At 41.4% G+C, this 16041-nt stretch overlaps 1 protein-coding gene across 1 annotated transcript in view; it reads left to right on the top strand.

Moving 5' to 3' along the window:
* CUNH13orf42 (chromosome unknown C13orf42 homolog) overlaps positions 1 to 13138 on the top strand; it is a 29652-nt gene extending 16514 nt beyond the window's left edge. Inside the window, exons 2-4 of the mRNA XM_021257785.2 lie at positions 7793 to 7940; positions 9735 to 9975; positions 10794 to 13138. Coding sequence (XP_021113444.1) covers positions 7793 to 7940; positions 9735 to 9975; positions 10794 to 10968 — 564 coding nt within the window. The 3' untranslated portion in view covers positions 10969 to 13138. The remainder of the gene's footprint in view (positions 1 to 7792; positions 7941 to 9734; positions 9976 to 10793) is intronic.
* The last annotated feature ends 2903 nt before the right edge of the window (positions 13139 to 16041 follow it).

The raw sequence follows: 16041 nt of genomic DNA, 5'->3' as shown, positions 1-16041 counted from the left end.
AATCCCAATGATTGATATGTTAAATGCTTTTGTGGAAAACATGCAAGATCAGATGGAAAATTCCAGTAGAAAGATGGAAACTTTAATACAGAATCTAAGGAAGAGATAAGAAGTAAACAGTAAAGTAGCAGATGAAGAATCCCTTTGATGAGCTCATCAGTAGACATGATACAGCCAAGGAAGGAATCAGCAAATTTGAAGATGGGTGAAAATAAAACTGATGCACAAAGAAAATATAGTATCTAAAAACTGTGTCACAACATCAAATAGTCTAATATAAATGCAATTGGAGGCCAGAGATTTAGCTCGGTGGTGCTGCTGCCTGCCTCACAAGTGCAAGGACCCAAGTTCGATCCCCAGTACAAAAAAAAAAAAAAAGCAATTGGTAGGACAAGTGGGGCCAGAAGAAATGTTTGAAGAAACAATGGCTGAGAATTTTCCCAAGTTAATGACATCCACTAAATCATAGATAAAAGAAACTTGGAAAGCACCAAGAAGTGTACATAACAACAACAACAACAACAAGAACAACAAAACCTAGGTACCACATAATAAAATTGTCAAAAAGACTAAGGAAAAAAGGCACATCATACACAATGGAACATGGAAACGACAGCTGACTTCTCATCAGAGATGGTAGAAGCCAGAGGATAATGGTGAAGTATCTTTGAAGTTCTGAAAGACAACAAATGGAAATGTAAAACCTGCTGTCTTAGTCTGTTTTTGTGTGGCTATAGCAGAATACTAGAGAATGGATAATTTATAAGGAATGGAGATTTATTTCTTACAGTTCTGGAGGCTGAAAAGCTCAAAGTCAGGGGGACCACATCTGGAGAGAGTCTTCTTTTTTTTTTTCCCCCAGTATCAGGGATCGAACTCAGGACCTTGGGCTTGCAAGGTTGGCATGGTGCCACTGAGCTAAATCCCTGTCAAGAGAGTCTTCTTTTTCTGCCATCTGATGGTAGAAGAAAGAATGGCAAGAGAGCACACCGAACTCATCCTTTTCATCAGGAACTCATTCCCTCAATAACTGACTCAGTCCTGTAATAATAGCATTAATATATTCATAACAGCAGAACCTTCATGACCTAATTACCTCTTAAAAGTCCCACCTCTCAACATTGTTACATTGGAAATTATGTTTCCCACATATGGACTATGGAGGGCACATGTAAACCACAGTACCTGTTGACACTACACTCCATAGCCATGGAAATATCTTTTAAGAATGAGAATAAAAAATATTTCTGAGACAAACAACAACAATAATAGCAGCAACAACAACACAAGGAATATTTATTGCCAAGACATCTATAGCACAATAAATATTAAAGGTGTTTTTCAGGAGGAGAGAATGTACCAGACAGAAAGTTAGATCCACACAAATAAATGAATAGCACTGTTAAAAAGACAGGGAGGTAAAATACAATTTATGAAATTTTCTTATTTTTAATTTCTCTAAAATAAAACTGATTATTTCAGAAAAAAGTAATAGTGTAATGTGTGTTTATAGCAATTTAAAGTAAAATTGTTTGTAACAATAATCAAAAGGTAGGAGAGAGGAATCATGAATGTACTGCTATAATCTGAACTCTCGAGTATGAACTTAGGGTTTTTTCTTTTTTAAAAAAATTAATATTTCTTAGTTTGCTCCACTAAAAAGGTTTAGAAATAATGACAACCATGTAGCTCTAAAATGCTTAAAAATATACATTGAGGTGTTTAAATATCACTTCCAAGTAAAATCAAAGGTTCCTTGGAGAAATAACAGAATCCAGGTTGGAGGTAAGAAGTGCACAATTATGAATGTACCCTTTTTTTTTTTTTTTTGGTACCAAGGATCGAACTTGGGACCTTGCACTTGTGAGGCAGGCACCAGAACCACTGAGCTAAATCCCTGGCCCCAGAAGTGCACAATTATGAACATTGGACATCTTGTGTTTAAAAGATTGGAAGCTCTCAAAGATGCTAAGATTATGTCAAAGGGGCTCAGAACTCATTTTTTTCTTCTTCTTCTTTTTTTTTTGGTACTGGGGATTGAACTCAGGACCTTGCGCTTTTGAGGCAGGCACTGGAACCACTGAGCTAAATCCATGGCCCCTAGGAGTCATTTTTGAAAGGTTTTTTTGCTGCCAAAATATGGGACAATTTGAGAATCAAAAAAGATTATTAAAACTGATAAAAATGTATCTACTATGTTAAAAGCCTATAAATTGACAATGGTACAAAAACAAATCTCACTGAACATCTTACGAGCTTTCCAGGTTATCAATTTATTTCTTTAAGAATGACTGGTAAGGGAAGGGATCAATCATTTATTCTTCCATCCCTAAACAGACTGTACAGTGGATGAGAGAAAGTTTTTCACACTAGAAATGTAGTTAATAACTACAGAAAGATTATGCAATTTGAAAGGTAACATTTTGCAACCACTAATAAAATAATAGTTGCTAAAATCACTAAGTAAAAGGAAAGCCAACATTACATAAACCCTGTATCAATCTTAACCTCACTTTAAATGGGAAAATATGCATTATGTGTCTCCTGATATGTTGTTTACATCATCACTAGTGAATTATTACAGGGACTATGGGGTGGAGGAACATGCAAATCAATACCAATGGAGACACCCAACCTAGAATGGGAGAAAGTCTCTAGAGCAATGACTCAGATTCTTCAACAGTTACACGGCATGCATAAAATAATAAAGGAGTCTAAAAAACATCACAATGTCCACCTTGCTTGTGTCCTAATTGGAAGAAACCAATTTATACAACACATTTTTGAGTCAGCCAGGGAAAATAGAACATAGGCTGGATATTGCAAAATCATGAATTTTGGTAAATATAATAACATTGTGGATTTGTTTAGGCATAATAACATTTGTGGTAGTATTACCAAATACTTATTGGTTAGAGGTACATTTTGATGAATTTATGAGTAAAATCATATTTCTCAGAATTATCTTTAAAAAGCAAGGGAATAATAGGTAAATAAGAATTGCAGAGTGTTGATAGTTGTTGAAGTTGGTGGTGAGGACATGGGATTCATAGTTCCATTTCCTATAGATTTTATATTTAAAAATGTTTACAACAAAAGACTTTTTAAAACTGAGGAATGGCTATATACTTCCCAATGATCACAAGTTGAATATTTGCTTAATAAAATTGTTATTTTGCTCTCAAACTGGTTTCTATTACTTGGAGTTATTACCATAATTAATTTATCATACGTAATTAAATTAAATATGATAAATTATAAAATATGGCTGTGAAAAAAACCAGAATTTCTTCTATGAAAACTAAGTTAGATGCTTTAGAAAGAGTTTATTTTTGAAAAAAAAGCGACAGAACAAGGTTTGGATAAGGCAAATATGAAAGGCTTAAATAAAATCATAAAGATCTGGAAGGATTTTGTATTCAAATTTTCTTCACATTTAATCTCCTGGATCACTTTAAGTAAACCAAATCTGGAAATTTTAGATGAGATAGAGTGGATCAGACTCAGGCAAGAAAGATAATGAAGTACTCAAATTCTCCTCAAACAAGTGGTGATCAAAAAAATGTGAATTTGAGTGAAGAACTTACGGAAATATGGTGCATGTATGTGGTCTCGTGGTAGTAAAATGGACAGTTAGCTTATGGCAGGTGGCAATTTCCCTAAGACTTAGGGAAATGAAGAGATGCCACAATGAGTGGTATGGATAGAGGGGCGAGGTCATTTGTCCTCCAACTAGGGACACTTTTGAGAGTAAATGAGGTACTATTCATAACTATGCTGGGATAACAACCTAAACTGGGAGGATTCTTAACCAAACCAAGGTGTTTGGTCACCCCAGCAATAGGAAACAAGATCAGAATCCCCAGCCATTTAAATTCACTGGGTCAGCAGCTGCATCTAACTAGAATGAAGTGTAGCCGAGCTGAATGACACTGAAACATGGAGCCCAGGAAGCAGACAGCTGGCATCAGCACAGGCACTGGAAACTTCTGGTCAGGAGGTGGTCTGGGTCAGGTTGGGGGATGAGAAGGTGCACCTGGGGGAGGTTGCTCTCCTGCCTTGGTAAGGTGAGAGGACCAGGATTGGCCTTGTTGTGTCCTAAGCACTAGGAAGTTCACAAGGACACAAGGAGTCTGGGGACTTTAGTCCAAGAGATTTTGTTTTCTGTGTCCTGTCCCCTATGCCCTTGTTGACATAGAGTCATTCCTGTCTGCTCTTGTATAGCCAAGAAGTAAGACTGGTATTTGAGGTTTTCATTCTATCTCAGACAGGTAGGCTCCTTCCTCCATGCTCAGGTCTCTGCAGAGCGGTAGTTTTCAATGGCTATGCATCAGAGTCACTGCTTGGATGGTGATGGAGTCTGAGTTCATTGGTGTAGGAAGAAACTAGGCATTGATGTTCTCTCAGCTGGGATTGGGCACTGCTGTTGCAGAGACACCTTATCATCTTTTAGACTTGGCTTTCAGACTGAAACAACGTGCCTTTGGTTGCAAGGAGAGAAAGTAAAGCTAAATAGTAAAGAAAGCACTTTTAAATTCACTTCTGTCCATAAACAATCAGAGGAACTAATGAGTAATTGGGCAAGCGGGGGAAAGGAGGAAAGTCTTCTCTTGTGATGAGACTTGGTCATAGGGCACAAATAATGTCACCAGCATGCTACCAAAGGCTCACTCTGCAGCCACACCAGGATCCAAAAGCTCTTCTAAAGGAACATGTTTTATAATGACAAGGTACTGAATGGTCTAGCAGAGACCCCAGGAGTAGGATTCAGAAGAGTGGGCTCTTCTGCAATGGCCAAGGAGTTCACCTGTCTGTTTCTGGGTGAACCTGGGCTGGCACTCACTGGCATGCCTTGCAGAAGGGGCCAATTATGGGAGTGACACCCAAGTCTTGACTTCTAAACTTGAAATCTTGGAAGTAAGCAGCATAATTGAATATTAAGAACAATCAGTAAATGTGTAGCCACATTGACTGCTAGCTTTTTTTTTTTTTTTTTTGGTACCAGGGATCAAACTCAGGACCCTGCACTTACGAGGCAGGTGGCAGCACCACTGAGCTAAATCCCTGGCCCTTGTCTGCTAGCTTTGACGACAGGGAGTTCTGCAGCTAAAGTGGTGATTTTTAGGCTAGTGATTTATTATTATTATTATTTTTTATTTGTAAATGTTATCCTAGGGGGATAGTGCTAAAGGAGATTCAAGAAATTCACAACAGGTCACAGGATAGCGATTGTATTAACACAAAATTAAGAGTAGTGTGTTCCTTATACTTATAGTTAAGACATCAAAGTTGATTCCCTTCCAAGCCCTCTAATGAACATAAGCTTCTGGTTCAGGCTGCTTTGAGCTGCTGGCCAAAGTCTATTTACTTCCTGGAGACACTTAAAATTCAGTCTCTTAGATCAAGCCACAAGGTGACTTAAATGAAAAAGAATGTATGATTCAGTGTAAGACCAAGACCCTCAAATTTAGCCCAACAGTGATGACAATTGCCATCTAGAGATGTGGAGCTGTCCCTTTGATGTGGCAATGGGTTTGGGGATGCATTACTCTTGAATAATATCCCTCTTCCCTTTAGGTCAGTCTGGATTGTGTGACCTCCATTCTTTGCTTTTCTCTCTTTGTCTCTCTTGCTTCTCAAGAGCATTCTTTAAAATGACATGTCACAGAAGGATTGGGTTAGGTACTGAGGACCACAGAAATCTAGAGGAGGGAGGTGGATTTCCTAGAGGAGGGACTGTCTCAACAAGTGTCATTGAGAACATTCATTTCATCATAAGGTGGAGAAGCATCGAGAGAAAGCAAAGGGAGGATAGGAGCCTACAGACCTGCCTCCAGCAGGAATCTGGCTGCAGGAAAGACACCTGTCAGCCAGGCCTTTAGCACTCTCAAAGACTTTCAACCAGTCCACATTCACCCTGAACTCTTGGTGAACCTGCTGTCACCAACTCTGGAGCATCTGTGTTTTCAGAGGATCAAAATGTACTCTTCTCAGCTGCTTCATCTACACCTGACACCCCCCCACCCCCCGTTCTCTTTGCCCCTGAGGTTTTTACTTTTTTCCTCTCTTTGCTTTCATTTTAGTTGGCTCTTTGTAGGGGGGTGGATAAGTAGATGAGAATAATATTCTACTTTTAACAGAAGAGATTCAGGTGTATACTGTGGTACTTCAATGTTTCTTTCTGAAATCTTTCTTTAAGAATAGAAAAAGAAAATAATACTCTAGCTTAAAAATGTTTCCCTAACAGTAAGAAATGCCCACATATCAGACAGATCTTGAACACACCTAGAGATGCCATCCTTTAATTCCCAACATGCCAGTCTGTAATTTAATCCTATTCATATTTTATACTATCTCATTTCCAAAATGCCCACATAAAATAAAAGAATTCTACATTTGATCAAAATAGCCCATGTTAACAAATATTGTCTCTCATTAGCTAAATTCCTCAGAGAGCATTTTATTCGGTGGCATTTCAGTTCTGTCCTTTTCCCTGGGAGTTCTGCATGGAAACGCCACTCTCCATCCCCAGGGACCTGGACTTCTGTGATTTCTGTTGCTCTGGGCCCTTTGTGTGCTGTAGGGAAGAGGATGACAAACTGAGACCAGGAAGAACAAGTCAGCAAGAACTGGACCTTGATTAGGCACTGGACAGGTTTAGTTAACTTTATTCTATCATCTTTATACTTTTCAAACAGCCATTCTAAAATTTCTTCAATTTATTCTGTGAATTGAGCCTAGATTTGCTGTTTTCAAAATTGATGAGCGTGATAGAGCATTTTCAACATACCTTATCCTCTTCATCCTTCTGTGAGCCGTTCCTCACCTCTATAAGAAACCATTCTAACTTCTATGAGTATTTATTAGCAGGGAACAAGACCAGAGAAAAATGAATTAAAAGATGAATTATTTCTGTCTAATGTCTGATGACAAATCTGTGACCAAGAGCCACAGTGGATCTTGTTGTCCTTTCATTCCCCCTCCTTGAGATAAGCAGAAATCTGTTGGCCTGAAGCAATTAGGGATTTGAAGAATCTACCTCACTGCCACAGATCAAGTAAATGACCTTATCTTTAAATTTCTTTAATTGACAAATAATAGTTGCACATATTTATGGGGTACAGTGAAATAATTCAGTATATGTATACCTTGTGTAATGATCAGTGAGGGCATTAGCATTCCCATCTCCAGAAAAATGTATCATTTCTTTATGTTGGGTATCTTTAAACTCCTCCCTTTTAGTTCTTTATAAAACATGCAATAAGTTGTTGTTAACTCTAGTGATCCTACTGGGCTGTGGAACATTGGAACTTACTCCTCCTATCTATTTGGTACTCATCATCTGCCCTCCTTCTGTCTCTCCTCCCCCTTCCTCTTCCTCTAGTGATCACTGTTCTACTCTCTACTTCTATGAAGTCAACTTTTTAAGGATTCACAGGTGAATGAAAATATATGGTGTTTGTCTTTCTTTATCTGGCTTATGTCACCTAACATAATGTCTCCCAGTTCCCTCCATGTTGCAGCAAATGACAGGATTCCATTCTTTTTTTATGGCTAAATGATATTCCATTGTGTGTATGTACAGCATAGTTTATTTATTCATCCATGGATAGACACTGGTTAATTCCACATCTTGGCTCTCATTTTACCTTTGAAATCTCACAAATTCATGACTTAATATGCATTTAGTTTTAGCAACATTTAATCTTTTTTTGGCATCTCTGGCTTATGTGGTTGAGAACACTGAGAAATAGACTTAAGCAAATCTCTCTCTCATCTTCACTTCTAGCAGAAAGCAACCCTAAAGAAATACTCACAGTTCAGTGCTGATGTGGCTGAGGCCATTGCCTTCTTTGACTCCATCATTTCTGAGCTGGATACAGAGAGACGGCCAAGGGCTGCCGAAGTTGACCCACCCAATGAAGATGTGGACTTTGATGGTGAGTGCTGAGGTGACCACTGGGCCTGATGTGGAGACTTCTCGGGATCTACTTCCTGATGGGAGCCCCTCACCTGCACCCAGGCCCTGGCCCCCATGCTTGTCCTTTTTGGGGACCTCTCACTTCAGTTGTCCCTGCTGCCACTGCTCCAGTCTACTCTCCAATGTTTGGGGTTCTTGTTTGAACGAAAACTCTTCCCTGTGGTCCTTTTATGAGAGCTGAGACAGGGTGGAACTGTCCTAAGACTCCATGTGGGAAAGTGGCAGAGAGGTGATTAAAGAAAGAGAATTGAAGGGGAGTGGTGCATAGTGGGGACAGGGTTGCGGTCCCATAAGAAGAAAAAGTTCAGGAGATTGCTTGTGTGTGTGCTCTTAATGGTGCGGGATGGTCCTCTTACAAATGGTTAGCATGGTATATTTTATGTTATTCATTCTTCAACAAATTATTTAGAAAAGAAAGGGAATGGACAAGCTGTATTTGAAAATCCAGTTCTGACCCTACCTCCGGTAGGCAGGGAGTGTTGGGTGGGGGAGGAGATGCCAGTGGGTCCTCACGAGGGAAAGAAGGTAAGGGCTGAAGTCTTGCTTCTCTCCTTACCCAAGGGTATTGATGCCTTTCTTGTGGAAAGTAAAGACTTCCACCATGGTCGTGAGTTGAGCCCAGTTTAAAATTACAAGTTTGACAATTTTTTTCATCACTGACTTGCCCTCCCCACCCCATGTAATGTAGTGGTGATTTTATTCAGGGGTTCAGTAGATCGTGGACACTCAGGTAACAGGTTTTGGTACCAAGATTAGATAATGTTGGGAGTTTCATGTAACGCTAAAAAGATGACATGCTTATACGTTATTGTTCCGGCCTCAATAGATGTGTAGCTGTGAGATCTGGATTTTCAGATTGAGTTTTGTGCTACTGCACAGGTTATTCCTGTTCCCCAAGCTCATTCCCCCTGTGGGTCTACTGCCTCCCTCTCCCCCATGCAGCCCCATCAGTCTCTGACAAAGGGTAACCATCCCAAGACGGGGCCTGGGAAATCCAGGGTGTGGGTGAAAGGATGGAAAAATCCACTGAGGACACAAAGGTCATCCTTGCATAGTTGTAATCTTCTAATGAAAATACTTGTCATGGGGTGGCCATTTTTTTCTGAAAAAAAAAATCTATGTTCTTTGTAATTTAGATCAAACAACATACTAAAGTATGAAGAAGAAAGTAAAAATATATGATCTTATCACTCAGAGAAAACCATCAGCACATAACCTTTCAGAAGTGTTTTTAACACACACAGGTGCACACACAGACACCTTATTTAGTTAACAAAAATAGGATCTCTTTTCACTTACAGTATGTGATATATCTTGGGCATCTCTCCAACTCAATAAAAACAGATCTTTGTCTTTTTTTGTTTTGTTTTTGCAGTTACGGGGATTGAACCCAGGGGTACTCTACCACTAAGCTGCAGCCCTGGCCTTATTTTATTTTTAATTTTGAGACAAGATCCTGAACTTGTGATCCCTCTGCCTCAGACTGCAGAGTGCTTAGGATTACAGATGTGTGCCACCATGCTCCACTCTGTTCTCACTTTCAACATACACACTATTTCATTCCACCCTGCACTATAAGTTTGGAGTCAGATCCCCCTTGCTGGGCCATCCAGGCCTTTCCAAGAATTCACTGTTGTGAGCACAGTTGTGTCTACCCATTTCCTGTGAGTGCTCAGCCTGTCTATCCCCTCCTTTGCCTTCTACTCCTCCGGACATGACCTCCCTTCCCATGTCATCTGCCTCTCTCTTCCAGTGGCCACCAGCTCCCGGGAGCACAGCCTGCATTCCAACTGGATCCTGCGGGCACCTCGCAGACACTCTGAGAACATTGCAGTGCATGCTGCGCACACCTCAGACAGCCAGTTTTGGAGGAGCACAGAGCGCAGGACCATCTGCTCACAGAGGAGGCTTGAGAGGCACCCCATTTACTTGCCCAAGGCTGTGGAAGGGGCATTCAACACCCTGAAATTTAAGCCCAAAGCCCACAAAAAAGAGTAAGTGCTTGGGCCAATAACATAACCAAGATATTCTCTTAGCCTGCAGACTCCTGGGGTGGTCCCTCAGGTGCATCGAGTCCCCATGCTACATACCAAGATTATTCTATGTATTTTGGGGTGGGGGAGAGGTCATGGTTCACTTTTTTTTTTTTGATAGTCTACACCCTAGCCTGATTCACTGTTGCTACCTTGGGTCTTGCTTCAGCCCTGTAGCTATCTCCCTTCTCCCTGGTCCACTTAGCCCACATGCTTTGGACCATCTGCTGTCATCAATAGACACTGACACACTGTGTGCCGTAGATTTTTAATGAGAATTTTGAGTTGAATAGAGTAAGAAGGAAGCAACATCAAACTAATGAGATGCTGCTGTTGGGCCAACTGCCACCACCTCCTGTGGCCTCTCCTTCCAGATCCTCCTTTCCCAGGACTATTTTCTGTCACTGAATCCTACAGGCCTGTGGTTTATGTGTGCAGGGCAGGAAGTTGGCCTATGGAGACTGTCCCAGGCTTTTTCTTTGAATCTATGAAAGGCACTCAGCTATGATGGAATCAGGGATTCCTACTAGTGTTTTCCTCTTACAATAGTACATCAAGTACTGGACATAGTAAAACTCTGATTCAGCTCTTGTCACCTATCCTCCTCCCCCAAGTCAGGCTGAAGCCCACCTGAGGTTCATCCACAGCCCCCCATGGCTTGGTCCTCGCACAGCCCAGGACTGCTGGGCTGCACAGGCATGGTAGGGATGTGGGCATCCCTCCCTCTACGCTGCTGGCCAACCTGAACTTAGACTCTCTGCTTCATTCCTTCCTTCCAGCCTGGGGAGTTCCAGGCAGATCCTCTTCAACTTCTCAGGAGAAGACATGGAGTGGGATGCAGAGCTCTTTGCACTGGAGTCCCTGGCATCTCCGGAAGAAGACTACTATGAGACGGAGAACCCCAAAGGGCAGTGGCTGCTTCAAGAGAGACTCTGGGAGAGGACAGTACCCTGACTCCACTCCTTAACTTGTCTCAGGCTCCTCCCTGAGAAGGTGTCTGGTGTCAGTGCAGCATGTGGCATTTGGTAGAGTTAAAAATGGAAATTGTAACACAGTCAAACTCCTTTGCACACTTCCTGCTGGTGCCCAGCTAGTGCCAAACAGACTCGTGGCTTCCCAAAAGACATACCTCAGGACACCTGGAGCCTGGGCATTCCTGCATGGTGGGCGGGTAAGCAGGGAGGCAGAGGCCCTGTGTGTGCCCGTGTTAGGCTCAGTGGGAGAAAGGAACCAAGCCAATGAGCTTTGGGCCAAAGTTTTCAAGGAGGTAGCACCTGTTTCCTGGGGCTCAGAGGTTCTATGGTGGCTTCATTTTATGCAGAATGCAGTAGAGGAAGCAGCTCCTTTCGTTCCAGCTGTCCTCAAAGTTTTCCAGAAACTTCTGCAGAATTAGGCTGAAGACTAGGTCAAAGCCCTGGCAGGTGGGGAAGGGTGTGTTGGGACACTGCCTTAGAACCCCACTGTTTCCTCCACCCTCAAAGCTCTGCTCCATTTCCCAAAGGCAACTCACAGAGAAGGAAGAGATGGATTCTCTCTTCTCTTCTCTTCTCTTCTCTTCTCTTCTCTTCTCTTCTCTTCTCTTCTCTTCTCTTCTCTTCTCTCCTCTCCTCTCCTCTCCTCTCCTCTCCTCTCCTCTCCTCACTCTCACTGAGCAAATCTAAGCATCCATGCAACCAGTTTGTGACAGGCTATGTATATGTTTCTTGTTCCTAATTAAGAGGGTGATCAGAACCATAGATTTTTTGGGTCCAGAAAGGATATCCACATTTGAGGAACTGCCTGAATCAGAATTCTATTTTAAATATATTCCTTGTATTTTCTAGCATACTTTCTGAATATTTACATATAGTTTGGCTCACTCAGGCTTGAGAACCACTAGTTTGGAGAACACACTGCACTTTGCCTTATTTCTTCCTTATTTCCAATTCTCCTTATTTCTTCCTCTTTTTTTTTTTTTTGAGACAGAGTCTCATTATGTAGTTCAGGTGGGCCTTGAACTCACTATGTAGCACAGGCTGGCCTCAAACTCACCACAATCCTCCTGCCTCAGTCTCCCTGTGTGCTGGGATTACAGACGAGGATCATCATGCTTGGCTTTCATTCTACTTATTTTTTTTTCTGGAATTTTCTTGTTCACCAATCACCTGAGGGGCATGCATGGGGGTAGGTGGCAGAGGGTTATATATAAGGAGAAGTCAATCATTCAAATCAAGCCAAGGACACTCCAGGCCAAGGACTCTGTGGGAACTGAATAAAACCTTTTCTTCTGCCAGACCTGTGTGATGATATTCTTATTGTTTAGTTTTAGTTTTAGTTTTTTAGAAAAAAACCCTTTCATTTATGGGAGTCTGATTATTTAACTCTAAGTGTTTTTTAACTTCTAAGGGGCAGGGGGAAACACACCAAAACAGAACTAGTAATTCTGCAGCATTCTTAGAAATTTTATATCAATATATTTCCAGAATGAAAAGATAGTGGAAATATTTTAATACTTCTCTTTATTATTTTTGGAGTGCTAATGCCAATGATCGAGAGATTGCGTTCATTTTGTTTCTGGTACTTACCCAACTATAGCCAGAAGCTTGACTGAAAAATAAATGTTTAGAAAAATTGTTTTATAAACTGTGTTAAAGCACTGCTTTTAAACCCATGGACCCCACCTCCCAACAAATGTGGCCTTTTTCATGGTCTCAGTTTGAAAGTTCCCTGCAGGGAATAAACTTGCCTCTTATCAAACTAGTTTATCATAGATCCACCCTGACATTGTGGAGAAGGCACAGTATGCATTTTACTTTTACAGATAAGAAAAAAATAACCAGGACAGAGAGGATGTTTGGGGTCCTTTTTTGTTAAAAAAAAAAGCATTTATTGCTTATGGGATATAAAACTGTGCTTTTCTGCCTTGCTTCATATTTTGTATGCTGTTGTCTCTGATAAGACTGTACACAACCTGCTTAAAAAATTCCATGGTTCAGAAACAATGATGGGTTGCCTTTTGGGATGATTTTTGTGTCTTTGAAGTTGGTAATAAACTCCAGCACCTGGGTTTTGCCTGAGGAATCTGGACTAGGATCTGCTGCGTTTGAGATAAATCAAATCTGAAACAATAAAAGTTAATTTGGAAAACCAAGCTGATTTGACTGATTCCTGTCCCCCTTGAGTTAACTCACTATTCAGTGGAATCAGCTGGTTACTACATTAGCAGCTCTGGCTTTCCCAAGTCTGTCTCCTTTTGTATACATGAAAATCCACCTAGCTTTAGACAGAATAGCAATAAAAGAGGGTGGGATCTTGTGTCACCTGGCTTGTTCTTTAGCCACTGGTGTCTTGCTCCCACCACAAAGTCCTCTTTTTCACAGAGGAAAGTGCATGAGAGCCCTTAGTCTGATTTGAATTGTGTGTATCCATCCCTTTGCTTGGTTGCCATGCAACTGGGAACAGGGCTGCCAGGACAGAGCTTTCTATTGCCTACTCAGACACAGAGCCCAGAGTGATTCTCACAAGAGGCTGTATCCCCCCTTCTTTGCTGGCTGCCTTTTCATAGTGGGCTAGTTTCCTATTGTTACTGTAATAAATTGCCACAAATTTAAAACCTAAAAACTCACAAGTTTATTGTCTTATAGTCTGGAAGTCAGAAGAATCAAAATTAGCCATACTGTTATTATAGGCAGCTAAGTTAGGTAGAAATTGTTATACAGTCAGAGAGACTGGGCTCTCAAAGAAGTCAGTAAAAATACAAATATCAGAATTGTAGCTAAAGCCTCATTTGAAGAAGGCAGGGCCTCAAGATAAAGTCACAATGGCCAGACTTACTTACTTCCCTAAGGGATAAGCAGAATTTAAGACTACAGTATACTGTAATTTTCCATTAAGTCTAGAAATGCATCAGACACCCGGGTGGGTCACCAGAACACCTGAACTCATTCCTTCCCAAAATGTTCCTGTTTTAGAAGTCGTAGATAAGCCAAGGTTAATGATACCAGCCACATACTCTTGCTACATGCCCTGCTTCCCTATTGGATCTATACTAGCTAAGCAGATATACTTGTAATCTTTTTGGTTGATTATACTTTGACCCACATCGTACCCACATTTATGACTTTGTTGTATAAATTACCCCTGACAAAAGACCTCAGTGGCCACCCGCTTCTGGGTCTCTCCTGCCTCTCAGGATCTATCTCTGAGTAAACCTTTCCTACTCTTAACCTCCCTTGTTCTTTGGAACTCATTTTTTGACTTCAGTGGACATGAACTTGGCAGTCTGACATCTAGCAGGTTGGGGGTTGTATTTCTCCTATATCACTAGGATAAGTCAAGATGCTGGCAGGGCTATAGGGAGATGCATCCATCTCCTGGCCTTTTGCAGCTTTAGGAGCAGCCTACATTCCTTGCCTGGTGACCTTTCCTTGTGTCCTCCAATCTCTAGCTTCTGTACTCAGATCTTCAAGTGTGCACTCTCATCTCCTTCCTGTCTCTTGTAGGGACCTTTGTGATTACATCAGTACCACCTGGATAATCCAGGACATCCTTCCTATATCGAGATCCTTAATTCAATAAAATCTGCAAAATCCCTTTTACTGTATAAAGGAACATTCACATGTTCTGGGAATTATGATGGAAACATCTTGGGAAGCCATTATCCATCCAACTGTACACAGCATCACAAGATATTTAGTTTTATTATTATGAACCCAGCCAATTCCTAAGCTTGATTATAACAGCCCAGTATGTGTGGTTAACTCAGACCTACCTGTCATTCCAGATCCCATTGGTTCTAGATTCTACCCTATAATTTTTTTAAAGTGAAATTCTGTCTTGTGAGACAGGTTTCAATTTCAGAAAGACTGTTTAATTACACAAAATTCCCAAGTGGAAGAAATGTGGCCCTTGATTCCTGCAAGGATGAGGAATGGGCAACAGTTCTGGATAAAGACTGCAGCTGGCTAACTGTAATGTTTTCCTTCAATCAATCCTTCAGATCTTCATTAAACAACTGCTGTATGCCAAGCAAAATGTTATATTAGATATGCTTTCTGCCCTTCAGCAGCTGCTGATCCAAAGGGGAGAAATGGGATGAAGCCAGATCCTACAGTGCTGAACACCTGATGCTTCATTGAACATCTCTGTCTGCCTGCAAGATGAGTTCAGTGAAAGGAGGAAGCCAAGGAGCTTGGCTAGAAAAGAATGTCATGGCTGCAAGGGACCCTAGGAAGATGGAGTTAGACTTCAGAAGGTGAGTGGAGGCTCACATTTCACAAGGGGAGTGACATGTAAAAGGACAGTGGCCAGAACAGTCACAGGAAGGAAGGGCATAGGAAGGCGATGCCTTTGACTGAAGGGCAAGGCTTCCTTTGAGCACCATGGAAGATCAAACTGGATGGTGGAGGAAGCCAAAAGAGGAGTGTTGAGTGGATTGGGATGGGGGCAAAAAGCCTAGACCTGCTTTTGAGGGGAAGAGTTCAAAGGTGAAGCAGAGGCCTTGAAAGATGCAGTAGAGTTGGGGATGGGGGACCCCAAGGGGCCCCTGAAACATGATATTAAACCAAACCCAAGTTGCCCACTTCCTAAGGAAGGTGACTCTCATGCTCTGGACCTGCTCCTGCCTGCCTCCTTGTCTGCTTGAATTTCTCCATCCTCTCCAATCTCTCTCCTTCTCAGAGACTGGTGTTTACTCTTAGATCTCACCTTATTTGGCCAGATCTGACTCTTGGGGTAGATTTTGCCATGGTCCCTTTGTGGTTTAGCTGCATCCTCAGAGGCTCTCTGCTTCCAGGCAAAAGCTGCTGGACATCTTTGTAGAACTCCCAGGTTACACAAGGTGCCAGTACCTTTGGTATGTGCTTTTGGGAGAAATGTACATGTGTGTTCATCCATTTATTTGTCATCTGACAAAGAGTTCTGAGCATGTGCCCTATCCCAGTCCTGTGTCTGAGCTTGTAGTAGAGACAGAACTTTCAGTCCACTGGGAGAGACAGACATTAGTCAAAGGGAAGTGTTAATACATGCAAATTGGAATTTGTAATAAGT

Source organism: Heterocephalus glaber, unplaced genomic scaffold, assembly GCF_053883595.1.
Source record: "Heterocephalus glaber isolate CG9 unplaced genomic scaffold, H.glaber_assembly_v1.0 deba00001666, whole genome shotgun sequence".
Taxonomy (NCBI): domain Eukaryota; kingdom Metazoa; phylum Chordata; class Mammalia; order Rodentia; family Bathyergidae; genus Heterocephalus; species Heterocephalus glaber.
The sequence above is the reverse complement of the archived record's forward strand: the minus strand, read 5'-3'. Positions and strand labels throughout refer to the sequence as shown.